The sequence below is a fragment of the Rhinolophus ferrumequinum genome, chromosome 26, assembly GCF_004115265.2.
Source record: "Rhinolophus ferrumequinum isolate MPI-CBG mRhiFer1 chromosome 26, mRhiFer1_v1.p, whole genome shotgun sequence".
NCBI lineage: Eukaryota > Metazoa > Chordata > Mammalia > Chiroptera > Rhinolophidae > Rhinolophus > Rhinolophus ferrumequinum.
Genome location: NC_046309.1, coordinates 25984848 through 26004755, shown reverse-complemented (window position 1 = coordinate 26004755; position 19908 = coordinate 25984848). Strand labels below are relative to the sequence as shown.

Below are 19908 nucleotides of genomic sequence, written 5' to 3'. Positions count from 1 at the left end.
GTTGCCAGTTCAATTCCTCGAGTCCCACAAGGGATGGTGGGCAGCGCCCCCTCCCCTGCAACTAAGATTGAACACTGCACCTTGAGCTGAGCTGCCACTGAGCTCCCGCTGAGCTCTCAGATGGCTTAGTTGGTTGGAGCACATCCTCTCAACCACAAGGTTGCCGGTTCGACTCCCACAAGGGATGGTGGGCTGCAACCCATGCAACTAGCAACGGCAACTGGACCTGGAGCTGAGCTGCGCCCTCCACAACTAAGACTGAAAGGACAACAACTTGAAGCTGAACAGCACCCTCCACAACTAAGATTGAAAGGACAACAACTTGACTTGGAAAAAAGTCCTGGAAGTACACACTGTTCCCCAATAAAGTCCTGTACCCCTTCCCCAATAAAAAAAAAATCTTAAAAAAAAAAGTTAAAAAATAAATGCTCTGTCAATAAACACAAATGTAAACTTATGTACATTTGAAATAAGAACATCAGATGTTCTTAATTCTACCAATAATTCTTTAACATCATTCTAACCCGATTTCTGTTTTTTTTTTTTTTCAATGTAACAGATTATTTAACTGATGTGTCTAAATTTGTCAAGTGCTTTGGAGGTGTATGTGCATGAGCTTGAAATCTGAAGCCAAAACCACAAAATAACATACTATGCACATAGCAAGTAAACAGACAACATATTATCTTTGTATTAATACTTGTTTTGGAATTATTTTATATGATGGTTATCAGTAGTGCTGGCTATTTTTGAAATCATATAATTTTTAGCAAAGAGATAACTAGATGTGATTCTGGTTCCTGAAATTCCAGATAGAAATGGACCAAAAGTATGCAGTTTTAAAATAAAATAATAAAATAGGGATAACTGATGATATTTTACATATATAGAAGATTACAGACAATGGATTTTTATTTTGATTTAAAGTGCTTTAATAATAGTAATAAACAAACCTCTTGGGTTTGAGAATCAAGAATTACAAGGAAAGTATACTTTTATCATTTCTACTCTATTTAAAGTACAACTGAAAAACTAGCCCATCTTAGAGTATCTACCCAAGAGTAAAGATACTGACTGTCATCATCATGCATAAATAGAGCAGGTAATATTGTTACCGCTCATGATTGGTTAGCCTAGGAAACAAAGGATCAGACAGAGCTTCAGAGGGTTCCTTAATATGTATTTCTGGTCTTGTTTCTGTTGAATACATCTGATCTCTGCTCTCTCTTGTAATTTTTTTTTTTTTTTTAATCTCTTTCATTTTCCTTTGGTCTCCTCTCCTGATTATATCTCAGCAGTTAAAAGAGAAGGCTGTGTTGATCGGCTACTTCTTTCTAAAGGAATTTTATGTTTTCTTCTCCTTTGAAAATGAGGAACCATCCTCTACCGGCTGGAGCAGGTTTTTAGGGTGAAGATAGGGTTAGGTTGCTTCCAGATTCTTTATACAAGGCTCTGATTGTCTTAGTTTGCATTCTTGCCACCAGAATTATTCCGTATGTCAACAAAGCTTATCTTATTAAAATAATTTTGATTTTTTAAACAAATCAGGGATGCTAAAGAATGTCACTGAGTCTGTGAAAAGCTTTACATAGAAATTAAGATATCTTTTTTCAGGAATAGGGAATAAAAGTAAATATGATTACAATTCATCATGTAATTTCTAAGCCCAGTCATTATGAATCTTTCACTGTAAGATTCTGATGTGTGTGTCTGTCAACGATGGAAACACACTCTTCATATACAGGCAATATTGCATCTTGGGAATCTTCTCCCAAATCTTTTGCTATCTAACTCATCTTTTCAACTCTATACGGATAGCTGAAATTCCATCTCTTTAATACTCTGAAAGAATGTTTTCTGGAAGAAGGAAGAGATCACAAATTCCCTTTCAAACCTGTTTGTCTGCTCTACTGGTTCTCCAAACTAACCTAGGTTGGATTTGTGCTTATCCAGTTATAGGTAAGTCACTAAATAAGGATAATCAGTCAGGTAGGATGTTATTATGAGCACAGGATACTGACTAATTAATAAATTCAACCAATAAACACAAGTGAGAAGTTTTTTTGTTTATTTTAAACAAAACCCAAAAAGTCAGAACAGTTATTTCTTGCATTTAAATCTCAGATGAATTCTGAAAATCATTTACAAAAATAGTCTTAAACTTATAACAAAGTATAAAACTAAAGAGTATGACAGCCAATATATGCATATATCCTTCTAAACACCACTTACAAACAAAACAAGAAACAACGGAGTATTAATTTTAAAGAAATTTTAAAGTTCTTACCGAATATATTGATTTCTTATTCAGTTTAGATATTTTATCAGACTAAGATATACGTTTAACCAAACATATAAACCAATTTAATAGGAATTTAAGAATATATTGCTTTTACGTAATTCCCATAAATTAATGGTCATTTAACTCCTATTATAGAATCCACAGGTGGTTACATCTCCTGAAATAACCTTTCGAGAAAGGGGGGGAACTTCTCCCCTTTCAAGTAAATTTGAAACTTCTCACCTTTCAAGTATGTGGGGGAAGACCAAATCTTAACTTTTACCCCTGAATTACATCCGAATATAGTATTCTTTGTAAAAGGTAAGATTTTGGAATTTCTATGATATAATTAATTTTTTGTTCTTTTATACAACACTCAGTGAGTGCTTATTGAGCATATACCGTGTGCCAAACACAATACTATTTGTACCAGAAGGTACAGAGGACTAAAATAAACAACAGTAAAAAATTACTTAACAGTAAAGGCCGCAGTTTACTAACAGAGAAGAAAGATACTGAGTAGGAGTTGTGCTAAGCAGTTGTAGTACACACCACATTGAATCTCCCCAACAACCCCACATAGTAAGTACAAGTGTACCACAGTTTACAGGTGAAGAGACTGTGTCAAGGAAACTCAGTAACTTGTGAAGAGCACCCAGGCCATGAATACCAGGATCAGGAACAGAGCCAACCATTGTCTGGCTCTAAGCCTACACTTTAACAGCCCACCACAAGCTTCCTACTTCTCAGGGAAGACAGTGAACTCGGAGCAGGAGGGAGATGGTGTTATTTCAAGTGCATCTCTAAATAAGCTTTTCCTGGGCAGTTGTGGCAGGGAGAGAAGGTTGGGTGGGAAGCATAGCACAGAGAAGTATACTACAGGCATGTTTGCCAAAATGCTGGTGGTATGAAGAGCTCCTGGAGTGGGGTATGAGGCTGCACAGGTGGGTGGGAGCCTTCTGCAAAGGGTCTTATGTACTACGATCTAGATTTTATCCTTTAGGTAGGCACTGGGGTGGCGTAGGAGTGGAGTGGATGGGGCCTTGAAGGATTTTAAGCAGGGAGTGAATGATCAGCTTTAACGGTAATTGACAAAGAAGTGCGGAAGAAGGTGATTTGGGTGAGGGCGTTGCTGGTGGTGGCAGTGTTGATTGTGAGGAAACTGGAGGCAATGCTCGTTCTGCATAAGAGATGATCAGGCCATGAGTGACCAAAGACTATCTTAGGAGAATAGAGAGAAGTGACAGATCTAAGACATACCTTAAAGTTTGGATGCCCAGTTGAATATGGAGAGGAAAGAAGGTGAGTGAGAAAGGAATCTAGATGGGATGATCCTCACTCAGATTTTTGAATTAGGGAACTGGAAAGGTTCCGCCTATTCCCTGATGGAACTCTGGAAGGCGGAGTGGCTGGGGGTGAGGAAGTAATGAGTTCAGTTTTAAGTGTGGTGAGCTTGGGGTGACTGTGGGCCGTGCATAGGGAGATGGGCAAGAGGCAGCTAGATATGTCTGCGTTGTCACTGTTTTATGAACTGTGCCCATCAAGAGCCACCCTTCACCCCTTACCCAGCCTGTCCAATCAGTCATTTTAGCTCCTAATGTTTCTTTAATCTCCATTTACATATATCTCTGGATTGGTCATTTGGATTAGTGTGTGCAATGCCAAATGACTGTGAATACCTTAGTTTTTCTACAAGGCCCTTCAAAATCAGATCATCTTTAGCTTTCTCTCTCAACACCAGTCCGTGGAGAGCCTGCACTCCAGCCATTCATAAGCAGCCGCAATGCCCGAGAGATCAGGCTTTCTTGCTTCTATGTCCAAGCTCAAGACATGTGTCCAAGGCCAAGCCCACCCCAGCGGCACACCAAGGAGAAGCAATGAATGAGACCAGGGATGACCTTCCGGGAATGACTAGTAGGCAATCAGAAGACTGTGGCTTAACTGAGTCATATTTATGTTCCTTCTTTGAGGTTTACTGACAGCAAAAAGCCAGGCCCCAGGATGTTCATTTAAATTAAGTGGGGAATTCTATCGCAGAGAATCTGGTGGGTTACTTATTCATTACATAAAATAGATAGTTTATGTACTCATGTTGTTCATTCCACCGGGAATCCAGGCATCATTGTTAGATACAAAATTGGTAGTATGTTTCCATAAATAACTATCAAAAAGTATGTGTGTGTTAATTTCTTTTATCCTTCCTTGTTCTAGATCAAATGTATGAAAAACACTAGTAGCCGAGAGAGAGGTTGGAATTAGTGAAAACGTGACAGAAATTCTATTATGCATGCCATAAGGATTTTACATCCTACAGGTAAAATTAAAGTAACTTGTTTAACTATGGAGGAAACTACAAGAAAACAAAAGTTATAATAAAATATTCTGCTGATGGCTCAGAATTCTAAAAGTCTTGGCCGTAGATGGGATAACCTGCAATTGCTTCATTACCATTTAATACATAGCAAGTGAAACGATTTATGGACAGAAACAGACTTTAAGTTTTTACCTGGTAAAGGCAACATGTTCTTCAGTACAGGAGAAACGTTTATGATTTACTTCTTGTTTAAAGTAGCCAGTTCAGGATAAACCAAAACTATCCCACAGAATTGTTTGTATTAAAAACAGGGCAAGAGTTGTAGGAATTATGATTAGCAAAAAAATTGGAGGATAAACACTGTTCTTGTCAAGACACTTCTTTGGGAAACCCCGTGTTGCTTCCAGGAAGATGAAACAAAGAGGAAAACAGCGCGTGAAACCCAAATCTTGCTTAAGAGGGATTTCTCTTCGGGCCTACTCACCGTTGACAGGCGCACATCCCTGTTTTTCTAGTTGCCCCCGGGCCTGACTTGTGAGAGAAAGTAGAGCGCGGGGTTGAGGACCTCGGGCCCTCGCATCCATCATCCCGCGACTGAATTCTAGCTCGAGTTTAAGGAAAACTACTCAGTCGCTTTGTGCTTGTTTCCCCATCTATATGGTGGGGACGGTTGAGAGAACTGAATGAGATTATACAGACCTTGGGGCGGGGCCTAGCATATAGGAAGTCCTCAACATTTGTGGGTTATTATGTCAAGAGTTTTCCCCAGTGCCCCCGTGGCCAGGCTTTCTCCGTGACCATAATAAATATGAATGGCATCAGAGCCCGCGGGGCAGGGGCCACGTGATCCCTCCGCGAAAGCACTTGTCGGGGCCTTCTGAGAACTAATTAGCAATAAGACTGGAAAGGGACAGGCCAGCACGCCGCGGCCACCCGCGATTTCCCGCCGCGCCCGCGTCCCGGCGGCGGGCGGGCTCCGGAGGTGCTGGGGCCGCGGCGGCGGCGGCGGCGGCGGCGGCGCGAGCGGCGCCTCAGGGCCGGTGAATCATCCCGACACACACGGGCAGCCGCGGCAGCACGGCGCAGCGCCGGAAGATGGCTGAAGCGGGCACGGGCTTTCTGGAGCAGCTCAAGTCCTGCATAGTTTGGTCCTGGACGTATCTCTGGACCGTGTGGTTCTTCATCGTGCTCTTCCTGGTCTACATCCTGCGAGTGCCCTTGAAAATCAACGACAACTTGAGCACAGGTAAGGCTGGGGCGGCCGGGCCGCGGCGCCCACCCCTCCCCCCGCCCGGAAAGTTAGTGCAACTCGCGCGGGGCCGCGGGGCGGGGGCGCGCTCGGGGCCGCGCTCCGGACGCCGCGGCCGCCCGCCGGGGACGCGGCGCTTCGGGCGGCCCCGCTGCTCCGCGGGTGCTGGGCGGCCTTCCCGGGCCCGCGGCACCGCCGCCCCGCGGAGGAGGTGCCCGCACACGACTCGGGGCGGGCCCGGCTGGCGGCGACGCGCCTCGTCCCGAACCGGCCGCCCTCCCGGTGCTCGTCGGCAGGCGACTGGGGTGGACGGGGGCGGGCGCCAGGGGTTCCCGCGGACCCCCCCGCGGAGGTCGCGCATGAACTGCGGGGCTCCGCTGCTCCGTGGCCTCCTCACACCCTCTCGGCCGTGGGTGCTGAGCGTCCGAGGAGTAGCCGGCGCGGCGGTCTCCCCACGCCCGGCGCGGGCGCCCCCTGGGGTGCCACCGTGCTGCGGCCGCGAAGCCCCAAAAAGGGCCGTACCCGACCCAGGGCCTGGATGGCCCGGGACGCCCCCCACCCGCCCAGATCGACGCCCCTTGGGTTGGGGGTTGTGGGGGCACATTGCTCCCATGTAGACGCAGAGAGGGATACCCGAAGGCAGCACGAGGAGTATGGATGACGTGTCAGGTTACCAAAGGGAATGTCGGAGGGACGAACGGAGAGACGGGAGGTCGGGGACTCTGCACGGTTGTCGGGGATCCCCTGCCCTCCTCTTTCCCCGCTGCTCGCCCGCTCAGGCTCTGGAAACTGGTGAGGTCCAGGCCTAGGTGAAGCGCCATGCTAGAAGGGAGCCCCGCGTGGCTCATATCCACAGTCTCAAGTGCAGAAAATAATTAGAGTAGTCTCTTAATAAACGTGCAGCCAGCCAACGAATCATTAAAAAACAACCACAAAGAAAACTCACACCGACAGTAACATTCCAGAGACAGTTCAGAAACAAAAAGTATATTTTGCAGGAAAGCTTACCTGCCATCTTTCTTGAAGTCTGGAAGTACTTGTGGGACTAGTTAGATTTTGTTTTTTAATGTCCCAGTACTTTGGGAAATCCTTACAGTCCGGAATATGTGTATGTAATATCTATGCATTTATCTTTGTATTTGTATATATTCTACCTAGTGGTGTGATTTACATACTCTGGGAGTCCAGGTCTGGAAATGCATCTTTCTGTGTGGTGTGAACTGCAGTAACACAATTTTAGAACACTTGAGATAATGTACTCATTGTGTTAGGTACTTGTGCATTTAAATGTAAACCTCTGACATCTTGATTAACTTGAACTCAAGTTCATATTTACATTGGCTTCATAGTATCCCTCGGGCTGGCACCGCTGCCAGGCAGATAGGATTCTGCACCCTAATTCACCTTACCTTTTTAACAGGCGCTGCTCAGCCCTTGGATTCAGTCATCCCACAGACCATCGCTTTCTGGCTTTTCTTCTTTTAGAGTGGCTGCTTGTCACGATACTGCCTTCCTTGCTTTAGCCAAATACATCTCTAAGATACCTTCTAGCCCCAAAATCCTATAATTTTAAGAAGTTGTTTGAATATATGTGGTAAGGTAATCTTATATTTATTGGTGAGTTTGATTTTTCTCCCCAAAATTGTTGTATTTTAAAAATGTGACTGTTTCTCATTTAATACACATTTAAAATTTTTATTTCAGAACACACGTTTTATTTCAGAAACACTACATTTTCCTAAAGTAGGCTAAGTAATCATCCATGTGTGTATGTGTGCATGTGCCGGTAAGTACTACATCCCATTGCTTTATGCAGAACAGGCTAGAAGCGAAATGCCTGTTCGGAATGTGTGTAGTTTTAAGGAAAATATTGTTAGGTTTTCTCCCAGGAGCTTTAAATCTAGCCTTTCTCACAAATGCCTTTGTTAATTTGTATAGGGCCATTTGTCATTTAGGCTTATAAGAGAGAGAGAAAATAGGAGGATGAGCAGGCCTTCTGGGCTGAAGCTCATCAGACGCATGACAGACAGAGGGAACCTGAGACTATTTTCCCCAGTGATGCTGGACTTCTGTTTTCAGTGTGGTTTTATACACATTTTAGTCATAAAGGCAGGGAAAAGGAGAAGCACACTGAGAGCAACTACCTCTCTGCTATTTCTGATATTGGACCCTCCCATGGTGGAACTTGTCCTTACTGGGACATCTAGATGGGTTCTAATGGGACTTATTTTGCTTGCTCTTCCTGTGAGGTGAAGGCAAGTGTCCCTGCAGAGTCTACTGTGTCTAGAGCTGCTTTTAGAGAGCTGTGGGTGGCTCTGGACTTCTTCCTCAGGAAAGCTGAGGACACCATTGAGGGAGGCAGATCCGTAAGGCCACCAGGAGCCAGAGCTTCCATGACCCAGGCCCAGCTCTGCTCTTGTAAGGTTGTGGAACTGGTAAAAATGTTCCAGAGTTGTTCTGGGTATCTGTTTGGCTTGCTCTTCTCAATATCTTGATCACTTATGGCATCTTTAATATTCCTAACCTTATTTGATCATATTTTGTGGCAAATGTGCTAACCCCATTAAAAAAAAAAGTTCTTGAATCCCTCCAATACGTAGGGCATTGTGGCAGGTGCTATGATCGAAAGGCTATACAAGTTTGTAATTACAACTGAGGCTAAATAAGGAGTTTACAACATGGGTACAACTTCCCATAATGCGAAGTGGAGCAGGGCCAGGAGATGGGAGCTTCTTTTTTGCAGTTCTCGTATCATGTTTAGTTTTCCAAGTAAAAGTACCTTCAAGGTTCTTTTCATGGTGTGTGTTAGTTTCATTTTTCTCTTTCCCTACTCTCACAACTGGGTTTGCTTGACCTTCATTGCATTGAGTCTGTGCCATTTACGACAGGGATAAAGTTAAAAAATTCCACAGTATTCTGTTAGACCATACAGAGGAAATTTCACACAGGCAACCAAATCTTATAATGAAAAATGAATTAAGAAAGAAAGTGGAGAATAAAAACATTAGGAATAGTACACACTGGTTAGCTTCGATAACTGATTATTTTGATGATCTGCCCTTGAGTTGGATAGGAGAGTGTTAAAATAGTTTTTATGATTTACTGAAAATACAATGAACTTATAACAAGGTTAAGAAAAAACACCCTCCAGATTATGTCATTACTTACCTGTTTTCAAGTAAGTTACTATCCTGAAACAATGCTTTTCCAGATGGCAGAAAATTAATTACTAGTAGTAGTCATGCAGGGTATTATTCAAGAAAAACAATAGGATAGATTAATTTTTAGAAAAGAATACCATAACCTACTTTATACTGTGGTGTTGATAGCACTTTCTCATCTACTCTATGTTCTGAGATTTTTAGATGCTGAATTTAAAACACTTTGCATGATAACATCTTTTCTTAAAAAGTGTACCTTTGCCATTTTTGTACCATGAAATTTAAGTGATTTTCCAGTTCTCTTTCTGTTTCTTGAAAAACAAGTTTTCAAAGATCTTTGAAATCCTATTTCATTTCTTTTGGAAAACAAATGTAATAGTCTGACCTATGCTTAAGATTGTTTGTATTATAAAACATTTTTTTATGTTAGTGAAGGTGATAACCTTCAACCTAAGGTAAAACAAAATTCTCACATTACTGAACTGAAGTGATATATAACTTTAGGTACAACTCAGTTTTGAGTATTTTCATATTGGAAATAGTTGCTCTAAATTTAATTAACATTGTGGATTACTCATCTGGAGGTCTTGATTGCAGGTTACATAAATCTTTCTCCCCTGTTGTGCCTGTTGTCTGAAATGTTTTCCCCATCTGTAAATCCCAACCATCCTTTAAGGGCTAACTTGGATGCTGCCTTCTGGTTGTTTCAATTGAAGGCACTATTTCCTCCAACTTAAACAATGCAGTATCTGAGAGGCATATTGGCAGTTTTTATCTTGCATGAATTATAGTTGTGTGTGCATATATAACAATGTGTTTCAGTGTTTGTGTGTAGTTGTCTCTCTTTCTGTATGCATATTTTATAGCTTCTAATAAACTCGTTCTTTGTTTTCCAGTATAATTACTTACACATAGTAGGTCCCTTCTATTCACTGGATGAATGAATCTCCAAGTTATTGTGTACACATGAGTTGGGATTGGAACAATGGAATTGGTCAAACACAGTAACGTGGGTATGTGCCTCATCTAAGTTTTCAGTTTTAGATCGATGTCAAAAGCTGTTACAAAAACTTAAAAAATTCTCTGATGGGTCATAGGCATCTAATTTGTGGTGGTCCATTTTATGAACATATGAAAGGAAAGTTATCTGTTTAACATCAGCTTTGAGTTTAGGATATATCCCAGATATCTTAGTTGCGCTTACTTTTTTTTGGAGATGTTTCTCTTATCCATTAACGAAGCAATCTGAATGATGCTCTTTTCCTCAGGTCCTCAGTTTCCGTACATGTATAATGCTAGCTTTATATTCCTTAAGGTTCTTTCTAGCTCTAGGGTTCTGTTTCAGTGTCTTGGCATAAATTTCATTGAGTGAAGAGTGTAGAATGAAGCAAATATATGGACTTACTATGTTTTTTCAAGTTTGGACTCTAATTCTTAGTGAATACAACTCCAGATTTTATGTGGCTTTCTTCAGTGGCATTCCGTCTTGCTGAAAATTAAATCCAGATAAATTATTCTGGAATTTCCGGTCAAGATGACCATGTTGGTAAACACTGTGCTCGCCTCCTCCCATGACCACATCGATATTACAACTAAACTACAGAACAACCATCATTGAAAATCACCTGAAGTCTAGCTGAACAGACGTTCTGTAAGTAAGGATATACAGAAGAAGCTACTTGAGATGGGTGGGGTGGGGGCGGAGATGATGAACTGGCTGGTTCCACACTCATTTGTGGCAGTTAAAAATTGGGAGGGATATCTTGGCTGCAGAAAGTTCTTTAAGGAACGAGGTGTCCCAGCTCCACCCTAGGCTCCCCAGCCCCACACTAGGCTCCCCAGCCTAGGGTTCCAGTGCTAGGAAAAGAGGTCCCCATAACTTCTGGTTGTCAAAACCAGTGGAAACTGTGGCTGAGTGAGACAGAGGGTGACTGAATCACAGGTGTTCCTCTTAAAGGGCCTGCGCATGGACTCACTTGTTGAGGGACACTCGCTCTGAACTCCAGGGCTGGGGCAGCAGCTTGAAAGGTGTCAGGGACATACAGGAAGGAACTGAGTTGTCTGGCTTCAGGTCAGGGGCTGGAGGGGCAGCTTTCTCCCAGACAGAAGGGCTGGCAGAAGCTATTCCTTTGTTGAGCCTTCATCTCACCTAGTCTGCATGCATAGGCGGGTGCCATATCTACGTCTCCGTCAACCTAGCTAACACCACTCACCCTCCTGTGGTGATTCCCTGAGACCTTGTGGGGACAGAGCCCCAGAAAGCAGTTTCCAGGCTCTCGGCCTCAAGTGGAAAGGTGCTGGCTCAGGTAGTAGATGGCCATCAGCTGTGGCTGGTTGGCCGTCAGCTGTAACCATTGAGCCATTGGCCACTAATATAACTGCCGCGGCTACGGAGGGAAGTCGAGGAGAGAGGAGGAGAGAGGAGGAGACTGAAGGAGAGTGGTGGAGAGTGGAGGAGAGTCGGTCGGTTGGCAGCAAAGCGGACAGCAGTTCGCATGTCGTGTAAACCCAGCGAGACCATAGTGGTATGACTTCCCTACCTATGGCTCCGTGGGTGTTCCTTTTTGGCTTAGCCATATCTTGCATTCTTGTGTGGGGAGCGGGACCAGAGACCCTGCCTGATACCCCGCACGACACTTGGCGTAGTCGGCAGGATCCCCTGCACTACACATGGCGCAGCGAGCAGCGTATGGTGTCGGCCAAAGCTCTCCGAAGGGCGGTGGAGCAGTTTGTGCCTATGAACACTCAGTTGCAGGAAGACCAGGAGGAGCAGCTGCCTGAGAGCTGGACCCCGTGGAGAGGTGGAAAGACGTGGACGGTTCCCCAACCAGCAAAGGCCGGAGAAAGTGAAGGTCGTTGTGGCCCCGTGGGCTGGAAAGTGCTTGCTGAGGCAGCCCGGATGCAGGACTTGTAGTCCCAGGAGGAAACGCTTGCTGAGTCCTCCGTGGGAGCTGAGGGTGAGGTCAAGGTCATCCCTCACCCCCAGGACAGCCCTGGCAAATGACTATGGACTATGGGGAATTGCCTGCCATCCCTAATTTAATGGACCACTTGACTGTTTGGGAACATACCACAATGTAGTGGAACTGGTGGATGTTTGCTTTTGTGTCTTGACCAGCCGCCATTGAGAATATGTAAGCACCTTGACTGTGAGCCGCTGTTGTTCTGAGAGGCCCAGAGAGAGTGGCAGTGCCCTGAGAGCCCTGGCTGTGTCCAGGAAGTCTGGCTGTGTCCAGAGAGAGTGGCAGTGCCCTGAGAGCCCTGGCTGTGTCCAGGAAGTCTGGCTGTGTCCAGAGAGAGTGGCAGTGCCCTGAGAAACCCTGGCTAGACTAGTGGTACCCTAAGAAGTCCAGGAAGTCTGGCTGTGCCCAGAAGTACTGGTGGTGCCCTGAGAAACCCTGGCTGTGCCCGGGGAAACTAGTGGTACCCTAAGAAGTCCAGGAAGTCTGGCTGTGCCCAGAAGTACTGGTGGTGCCCTGAGAAACCCTGGCTGTGCCCGGGGAGACTAGTGGTACCCTAAGAAGTCCAGGAAGTCTGGCTGTGCCCAGAAGTACTGGTGGTGCCCTGAGAAAGCCTGGCTGTGACCAATGAGCTTGGCTGTGTCCAGGAAATAGCATTCACCTCCAGGCTCCTTGCACAGGGCCCCTCGCGGAAGACGCTTGTCGCGTAGATTGTGAGGCGAGAACCTGTAGGGGTGGAGTGTGGGGACAGAGCCCCAGAAAGCAGTTTCCAGGCTCTCGGCCTCATGTGGAAAGGTGCTGGCTCAGGTAGTAGATGGCCATCAGCTGTGGCTGGTTGGCCATCAGCTGTAACCATTGAGCCATTGGCCACTAATATAACTGCCGCGGCTACGGAGGGAAGTCGAGGAGAGAGGAGGAGACTGAAGGAGAGTGGAGGAGAGTGGAGGAAAGTCGGTCAGTTGGCAGCAAAGCGGACAGCAGGTCGCACGTCGTGTAAACCCAGCGAGACCATAGTGGTATGACTTCCCTACCTATGGCTCCGTGGGTGTTCCTTTTTGGCTTAGCCATATCCTGCGTTCTTGTGTGGGGAGCGGGACCAGAGACCCTGCCTGACACCCCGCATGACAGACCTCCTCCCACCCAACTTGTGGGCCTACCCAAGACGCTTCCAGTGGCTTTTCCATACAAACGGCCTGTCTTGGCTTATGCTGCAAATTTCCTAAAATCTCTCAAAGGTTCACAAACCCCAAACAAGCAGCATAAGACCTTGGCGTGTCCCATACCTCTTGCTAAGCAGCCCCAAGACAGGTACTTGCTCCAGCCAGCATCGGTTCACAGCTTAGCTTCTCCTAGGCATCTCCATGCTCAGCACAAATGATAACCATTTGAAGATCACTTTGTAGCTCATACCAGGTGGCCCTAGGCAGGACACATGCATTGGCAGATCTTGGCCTGCACCAGAGCACCTTCCAAAAGGCCCCAGAACCAACACACCTGGTGGCCAGCTTCATACCATGCCAGAGCACCACCCAACTACCTCCACAAACAACACACCCAAACGGCAGACTGGGCAGGCACCAGAGCCCTGCTAAATGAATCCTGCTCTGGAGATTCAGCCCCTATACAATAGCTCCTCCACTGTTTTAATGGCCAGTCCTCACAACCAATCAGCCTGAGGGGTAGTCCCTCCCATTGATGTGCCAAAAGCAATCAAAGCTCAACGACAATAGAAGAGTGCACACAACCCATGCAGGGGATACACGTGGAGCATCTAGTTCAGGTGACCAGGGAGACTGTACCACTGGGCCCCACACGACATCTAATACATAAGGTCACTCTACCAAAGCCGGGACACATAGCAGCTCTACCTAATACATAGAAACAAACACAGGGAGGAAGTCAATGTGAGGAGACAAATATGTCCCAAATGAAAGTCAGAACAAAGCTTCAGAAAAAGAATGAAACAAAATGGTGACAAGCAATCTACCAGATGCAGAGTTCAAAACACTGGTTATAAGGATGCTCATTGATCTCAGTGAGAACTTCACAAAGAGTTAGGAAACATAAAAATGGAGATAGGAAACAGAAAAGAACCAGGCAGAAGTGAAGAATACAATAACTGAGATGAAGAATACAGTAGAGGGAATCAACAATAGTCTAGATGAAGCAGAGGATTGAATCAGTGTTTTGGAAGATAAGGTAGCAGAAAACACCCAATCAGAACAGCAAAAAGAAAAAAGAATCCAAAAAAATGAGGATAGTTTCAGGGGCTTCTGGGACAACAGCAAACATAACAATATTTACATCATAGGATGTTCCAGAAGGAGAAGAGAAAGAGCAAGGAATTGAAAACCTATTTGAAGAAATAATGATGGCAAACTTCCCCAACCTGGTGAAAGAAATAGACATACGAGCCCGGGAAGCATGGAGAATCCCAAACAAGATGAACCCAAGGAGGCCCACACCAAGACACATCATAATTAGAATGGCAAAAGTTAAAGACAAAGAGAAAATCTTAAAAGCAGCAAGAGAAAGGCAGTTACCTACAAGGGAGCTCCCATAAGACTGTCAGCTGATTTCTCGACAGAAATTTTGCAGGCCAGAAGGGATGGTATGAAATAAGCACAATGAGGAAAAGTAAAGACCTACAACCAAGATTACCTATCAAAGCTGTCATTTAGAATTGAAGGACAGATAAAGAGCTCCCAAACATGAAAAAGTTAAAGGAGTTAATTACCACCAAACCAGTATTACAAGAGGCGTTAAAGGGACTTCTTTAAGAAGAAGAAAAAAAGATAACAAATATGAATAATAAAATGGCACTCTCAAAAATTACTTTAAATGTAAGCGGATTAAATGCTCCAATCAAAAGACATGGGGTGGCTGAATTGATAAGAAAACAAGACCCTTACATACACTGCCTACAAGAGACTCATTTCACATCAAAAGACACACACAGACTGAAAGAAAAGGGATGGAAAAAGATATTTCATAAAAATGGAAACGGAAAAACTAAGCTGATGTAGCAATACTTATACCAGACAAAATAGACTTTAAAACAAAGGCTATAACAAGAGACAGAGAGGGATCCAGTAATCCACTTCTGGGTATTTGTCCGAGGAAACCCAAAAACTCGTATTGCGTCTATTTGTTTATTGTGGTGTTATTTATAATAGCCAAGATATGGAAACCACCTAAGTGTCCATCAATAGATGAATGAATAAAGAAAAAGTGGTACGTGTATACAATTGACTATTCCTGAGCCATAAAAAGAATGAAATCTTGCCATCTACATACAACAACATGGATGGACCTGCAGGGTATTATGCCAAGTGAAATGTCATAGAAAGATAAATACCATATGATTTCCCTTGTATGTGGATTTTTAAAAACAACAACAACAACAAAAATAAACAAAACAGAAACAAACTCGTAGATACAAAGAATGTTTTTATGGTTGCCAGATGGGAGAGGGGTTGCGGGCATGAGTGAAATAGAAGAAAGGATTAAGAAGTACAAATTGGTAGTTACAAAATAGACATAGGGATGTAAAGTACAGCATAGGAAATGTAGTCAGCTATATTGTAATAACTATTTATGGTGTCATATGGTTACTATATTTATTGTTGTGATCACTTCATAAGTTATATAAATGTCTAATCACTATTTTGTACCCGTAAAACTAATACAATATTGTATGTCAATTGTAATTGAAAAATTTTAAAATATTTAAAATATATTCTGACTTATAAAGTCTGATGATTTGACCCATTCTCAGCCCATTTCTCTGAATTTGTACCACTCTTCCTCGAGGTCACTACCCTCCAGGCTTGTTGTGATTCTGTCTTATTCTGAAATGTGTTGCTTGTTCCTGCCTTATGAATTTTGCACCAGCTATTTCCTCCACCAGGGATTGTTGCATGATAGTCTTCTTAGTATTCACATCTCTGCTTAAATTCACTTCATTTGAGGGGTTTTCCCTCATGACTCAATTTAAAATGACCATCCAGTCATTTTAGTATCACCAGATTTGAATTCTCTGCACAGCACTTCATGTAGTTTTATGTAATTCTTGTTTACTTATTTATTGCATTCTCATAGTTGTCCCCCATGTGACTATAAACTCCATGAGAGTAGGTGCCTCATTTGTCGTATTTTTTCTGCCTTATTGTGTATCCCCAGAATCTTTTCATTCCCAGGATGAAGTATTTGGGCTTAACATGTTCTCAGTATGTATTTGTTGAATGAATGAAAAACTATGTCAGTTGGTGGTAGTAGTGACTCAGCAGTAACACATTCTTTAGGAAATGTTTTTGGAATCTATCATGTACTCGTAGTCATTTCTTATGAGATTGAGAACTGTCTTTACTGACTGTAAATTATAAAGATTACCCTGGAATGTTTACTGATGTTCCAAAATATTAATATGTTTTGATTCATTTTTTAAGGGTAGAATTTAAGGAAGTCTTATCCTTCTGGTACATATTGTGAAGTAAATTCAATATAAAGAATGTTGAATCAAAAATTGATTGAGGGGCCGGCCCGGTGGCTCAGGGGGTTGGAGCTCCATGCTCCTAACTTCGAAGGCTGCCTGTTCGATTCCCACATGGGCCAGTGGGCTCTCAGCCACGAGGTTGCCGGTTTAATTCCTCGAGTCCCGCAAGGGATGGTGGGCTCCGCCCCCTGCAACTGAGATTGAACACGGCACCTTGAGCTGAGCTGCCTCCCGGATGGCTCAGTTGTTTGGAGCGCGTCCTCTCAACCTCAAGGTTGCCGGTTTGACTCCTGCAAGGGATGGTGGGCTGTGCCCCCTGCAACCAGCAATGGCAACTGGGCGGGGAGCTGAGCTGCACACAACTAAGACTGAAAGGACAACAACTTGACTTGGAAAAAAGGCCTGGAAGTACACGCTGTTCCCCAATAAAGTCCTGTTCCCCTTCCCCGATAAAATCTTAAAAAAAAAATAAAAAAATAGATTGAATTGGGAGACAATTTGTGTAACATTACCTGTGACTTCAAACAGGGATTTGTAGAGTTAGCGATCTCATATTATCTGTAATGATAGAGCTTGGGGTTCTACCAAAGTGAAGAAGGTCTTGTCTGTGGGGAATGATGGGTAATAGAAGAAAGATTTGGCTGGGAAAATTTTCAGAACAATATTGTCAGGCATTATGAAACTCATCACACAAAAACATAATTTGAAGTGATTAGAAATGCTTAAGCACAATTTTAAGTTCACACATTTGCATATTTTCCTCTCTAACTATAAAAACCATTTCTAGGTTTATATGAGAAGCCAGAGTGAAAGTAGTTTTAGAATTATGGAAATTTGCTTTATTGCCAATTTTACTTAAATATTTCTTCCTCTATAAAGTACTGCATATTTATCAAAAGAAAGAAATACCAGCTGTGATGAGACATAAAGAAACATTGGATTTAGAATATATGAGTTCAAATCCTAGTTTGTGATCTGTTGAGTAACTTTAGACAAATTACTTTGTGAGACTCTTTCCTCATTTATATGATGAGGACAAAAATTTCCAGTTTAGTTTTATTTTGAACTCTGAATGAAGTAACCTTTATCATTGAATCCTGAACATAGCTCATAAATAATATTAGCAACCATATGTTGTATGTATGCCTGGCTGTCCTAGTCCATTTCACCGACTCTGAACTGTGTTCATTCATTGGTTAATTCATTCATCCACTGGTTTGTTTATTCATTCATTTCGGGAGGCAGGTACCTGTAAAAGTTAAGTTACATTATTCCTGTCAATTATTATTGGAACTCACAATCTCATGTCAGTTATGCTTCTCCCAGTTTCTGTACTTGTTTTCTGTGCTGATCAGTAACATCCCCTAATATACTGCCAAGTTCATTAATGCTTCCAAGTATATTTTGCTCCCTATGATCAAATTACATCTTAAAAATAAGATCGAGTGTAAATCTGTTGAAGGGACAAGGAATTAACATTCACAGAGTTCTTACATGAGCCAGGCGCTGTGCTGCTTGCTTTATCACTGGTTGGCCGCCTCCCTGGGCTTGTTCACAAGTCTGTTTATATCCCATGTAAACAACTACATAGCTGATATTCTATGTGTAGAATGAAAATTATGAAAGAAAACGATACAAGTGAACACATTAAACATGTATTTTGATGGGAAAGCAGTTTCATTTATGAACGAGAATGAGAACGAGAAGTGGTGGAGATGTTTGTATGGACTCTTTCCTTTGTGTACCCGGAAGAGCTTGAGAGCAGGGTCATGACTGTTTTATCTTTGTCCTTCCACCATGCGTTCATTGCTCAATGATGATCCATGAAGAGGTGAATGCATGGACTGCTTTGGGTGTTTTCAAGGCTTTCCAAGGTTGACAGCACTGGTGGTCCTGTTCTCATTTTCTTCACCACCTCAGGTTTTCCTTTCTCTTGGTTCAGAAGGCTATTGCTAGTACTCAGTTCTCGTGGCTGGGCTTAGTATTTGGCTCACAATAAGAGGAAACTTCGAGAGATAGAAGGATCCTTCTGAGGTAACTGGGGCAATGGTTTGAAGACAAGGGAGGAGAAGAGCGTTTCTGTGTGTGAGGAGGTGGTTGCCTGCAGTGGAACTAGTGGAGAAATTCAGAGCAGGAAAACGATAAAGGGAAGAAGTGATAGTGGTACTGTGTTTCCCCAAAAAATAAGACCTAGCCGGACCATCAGCTCTAATGCATCTTTTGGAGCAAAAATTAATGTAAGACCCAGTCTTATATTACATTATATTATATTTTATTATATATATTATATATATATTATATTATATTATATTATATTATATTATATTATATTATATTATATTATATTATATTATGTAAGACCTGGTCTTATATAAGGCGCAGTCTTATGTAAGACCCAGTATTATATTATATATTATATTGTATTATGTTATATTATATTATACCCAGTCTTATAGAAAAATAAGACCGGGTCTTATACTAATTTTTGCTTCAAAAGACGCTTTAGAGCTGATGGTCCGGCTAGGTGTTATTTTCGGGGAAACGGTATGAGTGTGACCAGTCAGATGGGTCAGGACACCTTAGTGATTGTGTAGATGGGGGGGCTGGAAAGGGATGATAGAACGTGTGCACCTGGACAGATTCCACTTAAGGAGTATTAAGACTCCTTAAATTAACCGTGTTGGGCACAGTCCTGGGCGTCCTGTGCATAGTTGTGTGGTTGAGGTAGTTGTCTTTGGCTTTCCAGCTTGCTGAGGAATGGCTCCCTTGACTGGAATGCACCTTCATGGGAGCTGGTAAAATGAAGGAGACAGTGCTTTTTGTAGGCTGTAAACTGCTGTTTCAATCCAAGGCATTCTCATAGCTTGTTTCTATAGAGGTTTGTATTCTAAGGGCTTTGAGATGGCAGGTTAAAATACAGAGGGTACCAAAAAATATATATATACATTTTAAGAAAGGAAAAAAACTGTATTAAAATTGTAATGCTCAATATCTTATGGATAACAAAAGATGATTACAAGTCATGTGTATTTTTTGGGCACCCCTGGTATATAATGGCACCTCATTTATCCTGGATATTCTTTCTAAAGAACATCCAAAAATTGCACTGACCAGGATAATGAGTTAATTGGATTGCTTGTAACCACTTCTGCAGGTCTGTTTGTTGTAAACATGAAATAATATCTCCCAACATCCTTATTGTATTTGAGATGTCATCGTACAGATGTCTTGAGTTTCCGGGAACAGAGAGACTATATAATGAAATTCATTTTAGATGTCCCAGTAGGGCAGGACAGCTGCCTATGTGTTACTTTACCAGTCGTTCAGATACAGCAGACATTTCTGCTGTGCTAAAATAAGAAACTGACAGGCCCAGTTGCTCCAGCAGTATTTCGCATTAGCAGTGGCTGTGGTCAGAGGAGTCACTGTTTAATTGCGGTTACTAAGT

The 19908-nt window shown here is 42.9% G+C and overlaps 1 protein-coding gene across 4 annotated transcripts in view; it reads left to right on the top strand.

The window, feature by feature from the left end:
- The first annotated feature begins 4810 nt into the window (after nt 1–4810).
- The window catches only part of ST7 (suppression of tumorigenicity 7), a 249212-nt gene continuing 234114 nt past the window's right edge, over nt 4811–19908 (top strand). For 2 of the 4 annotated variants that reach the window (XM_033098862.1, XM_033098863.1), the window contains exon 1: nt 5579–5841. In XM_033098862.1, coding sequence (XP_032954753.1) covers nt 5691–5841 — 151 coding nt within the window. In that variant the 5' untranslated portion in view covers nt 5579–5690. Of the gene's footprint in view, nt 5842–19908 lie in introns of all 4 variants that reach the window. The other 2 variants (XM_033098861.1, XM_033098864.1) reach the window with 2 other exon arrangements.